Source organism: Dendroctonus ponderosae, unplaced genomic scaffold (genome assembly GCF_020466585.1).
Source record: "Dendroctonus ponderosae isolate FM_Combo_2020 unplaced genomic scaffold, Dpon_F_20191213v2 Dpon_F_20191213_9, whole genome shotgun sequence".
Classification (NCBI taxonomy): Eukaryota; Metazoa; Arthropoda; class Insecta; order Coleoptera; family Curculionidae; genus Dendroctonus; species Dendroctonus ponderosae.
The window spans coordinates 4,916,167-4,917,503 of record NW_026019116.1 but is presented as its reverse complement, the minus strand read 5'-3'; the positions used below and the strand labels follow the sequence as shown (position 1 = coordinate 4,917,503).

General features: G+C 54.6%; 1 protein-coding gene across 1 annotated transcript in view; it reads left to right on the top strand.

Annotated features, from left to right (window-relative positions):
* Positions 1–1,187, top strand: part of LOC109541757 — a gene marked incomplete at its 3' end in the record, with an annotated part of 8,424 nt that extends 7,237 nt beyond the window's left edge. Inside the window, 5 exon segments of the mRNA XM_019910702.2 lie at positions 137–374; positions 436–596; positions 658–744; positions 801–953; positions 1,011–1,187. Coding sequence (XP_019766261.2) covers positions 137–374; positions 436–596; positions 658–744; positions 801–953; positions 1,011–1,187 — 816 coding nt within the window.
* Positions 1,188–1,337: the final 150 nt, after the last annotated feature.

Here is a 1,337-nt window from a genome sequence, read left to right as displayed (position 1 = left end):
TCTCAATGAACCACCGTGTGTATGGTGAAAGCGTGCTTTAAACTCGCACTCACAAATGCGCATTTTTCGCACGGTTTGTAAGCAAAAAGTGAAAAGTGTTCGTGTGCACCGACTGAATGCATTAATGCGAACGCAGGGGCCAATCAACCGGCTACCATAGTGGTGCGGGTGGGCAACAATCGCCCCGATCTGGGCACGAACCCGATCTGCAACCGATTCACCGGGTTCCTGGAGGAGGGACAGCCGCTGTTCCTGCCCTGCAACCCGCCCATGCCCGGCGCCTTTGTCAGCGTCCACCTGGAAGTGCCGGAAGCCAATCAGTTGTCCATTTGCGAGGCCTTCGTCTACACTGACCAGGCGCTGCCCATTGAAAGGTACTACAGCCTCTGCTACAGCCTCAAACCGTAAGCAGGCCTTAACGTTGGCGAATTCCAGGTGCCCACAGTTTAGAGACCAGCCGCCCGGCAGCACCGCCACGTACAACGGCAAGTGTTACGTGTTTTACAACCGGAACCCGCTGGTGTTTAGGGAGGCGCTGCAGTTTTGCCGCAGCCGAGGCGGAACCCTGGTGGACGAAAGCAATCCGGCCCTGCAAGGTGCGCTGGTGAACCTTCAGGAAGCGTGCAGTTGCTAAGAGTTTCTGGTGTTTTTTCGCAGGATTTATCAGCTGGGAGCTGTGGAGGCGGCACCGCAGCGACTCCCAGGGCCAGTACTGGATGGGGGCCGTCAGGGACCCGAAAATTGGTAAACCACTTTCACCGCTCGGGCGAAAAAACACTCATTTATTTTGTCCCCTCCAGGTGGTTGGCAGTGGTTGACGGGAGACGACGTGACGGTGTCCTTCTGGAATTTGCCCGTTGGAACTGGAAATTGCGCCCGCTATGACGGCACCAAAGGGTGGCTCTGGTCGGACACTGATTGCACGATGCGCCTCAATTACATCTGCCAGCATCGTAAGTTCTCACTCTTTGCTCCCGTCCAAGCTCAGCTTCAACTGCATCCGATTATAGAGCCAAAGGCCTGCGGCCGCCCAGAGCAGCCGCCCAACTCCACCATGTTGGCGCCCAACTTCAACGTGGGTTCTCTGGTGGAGTACACGTGCGATGAGGGCCACCTGCTGGTGGGCCCCACCATGAGAACCTGCCTGGAGACCGGATTTTACAACGAGTTTCCTCCGGTGTGCAAACGTGAGTAAAAGTACCCACATAGCAAAATGATATTCCCAGAATATACCTGGAACATTCATGTAATGTACATGCATATTCCTGGGACATACATGAGTTACATTATGAACATTCCATGTATGTCCCAGGAATCTGTCAGAGTTAATACACTGA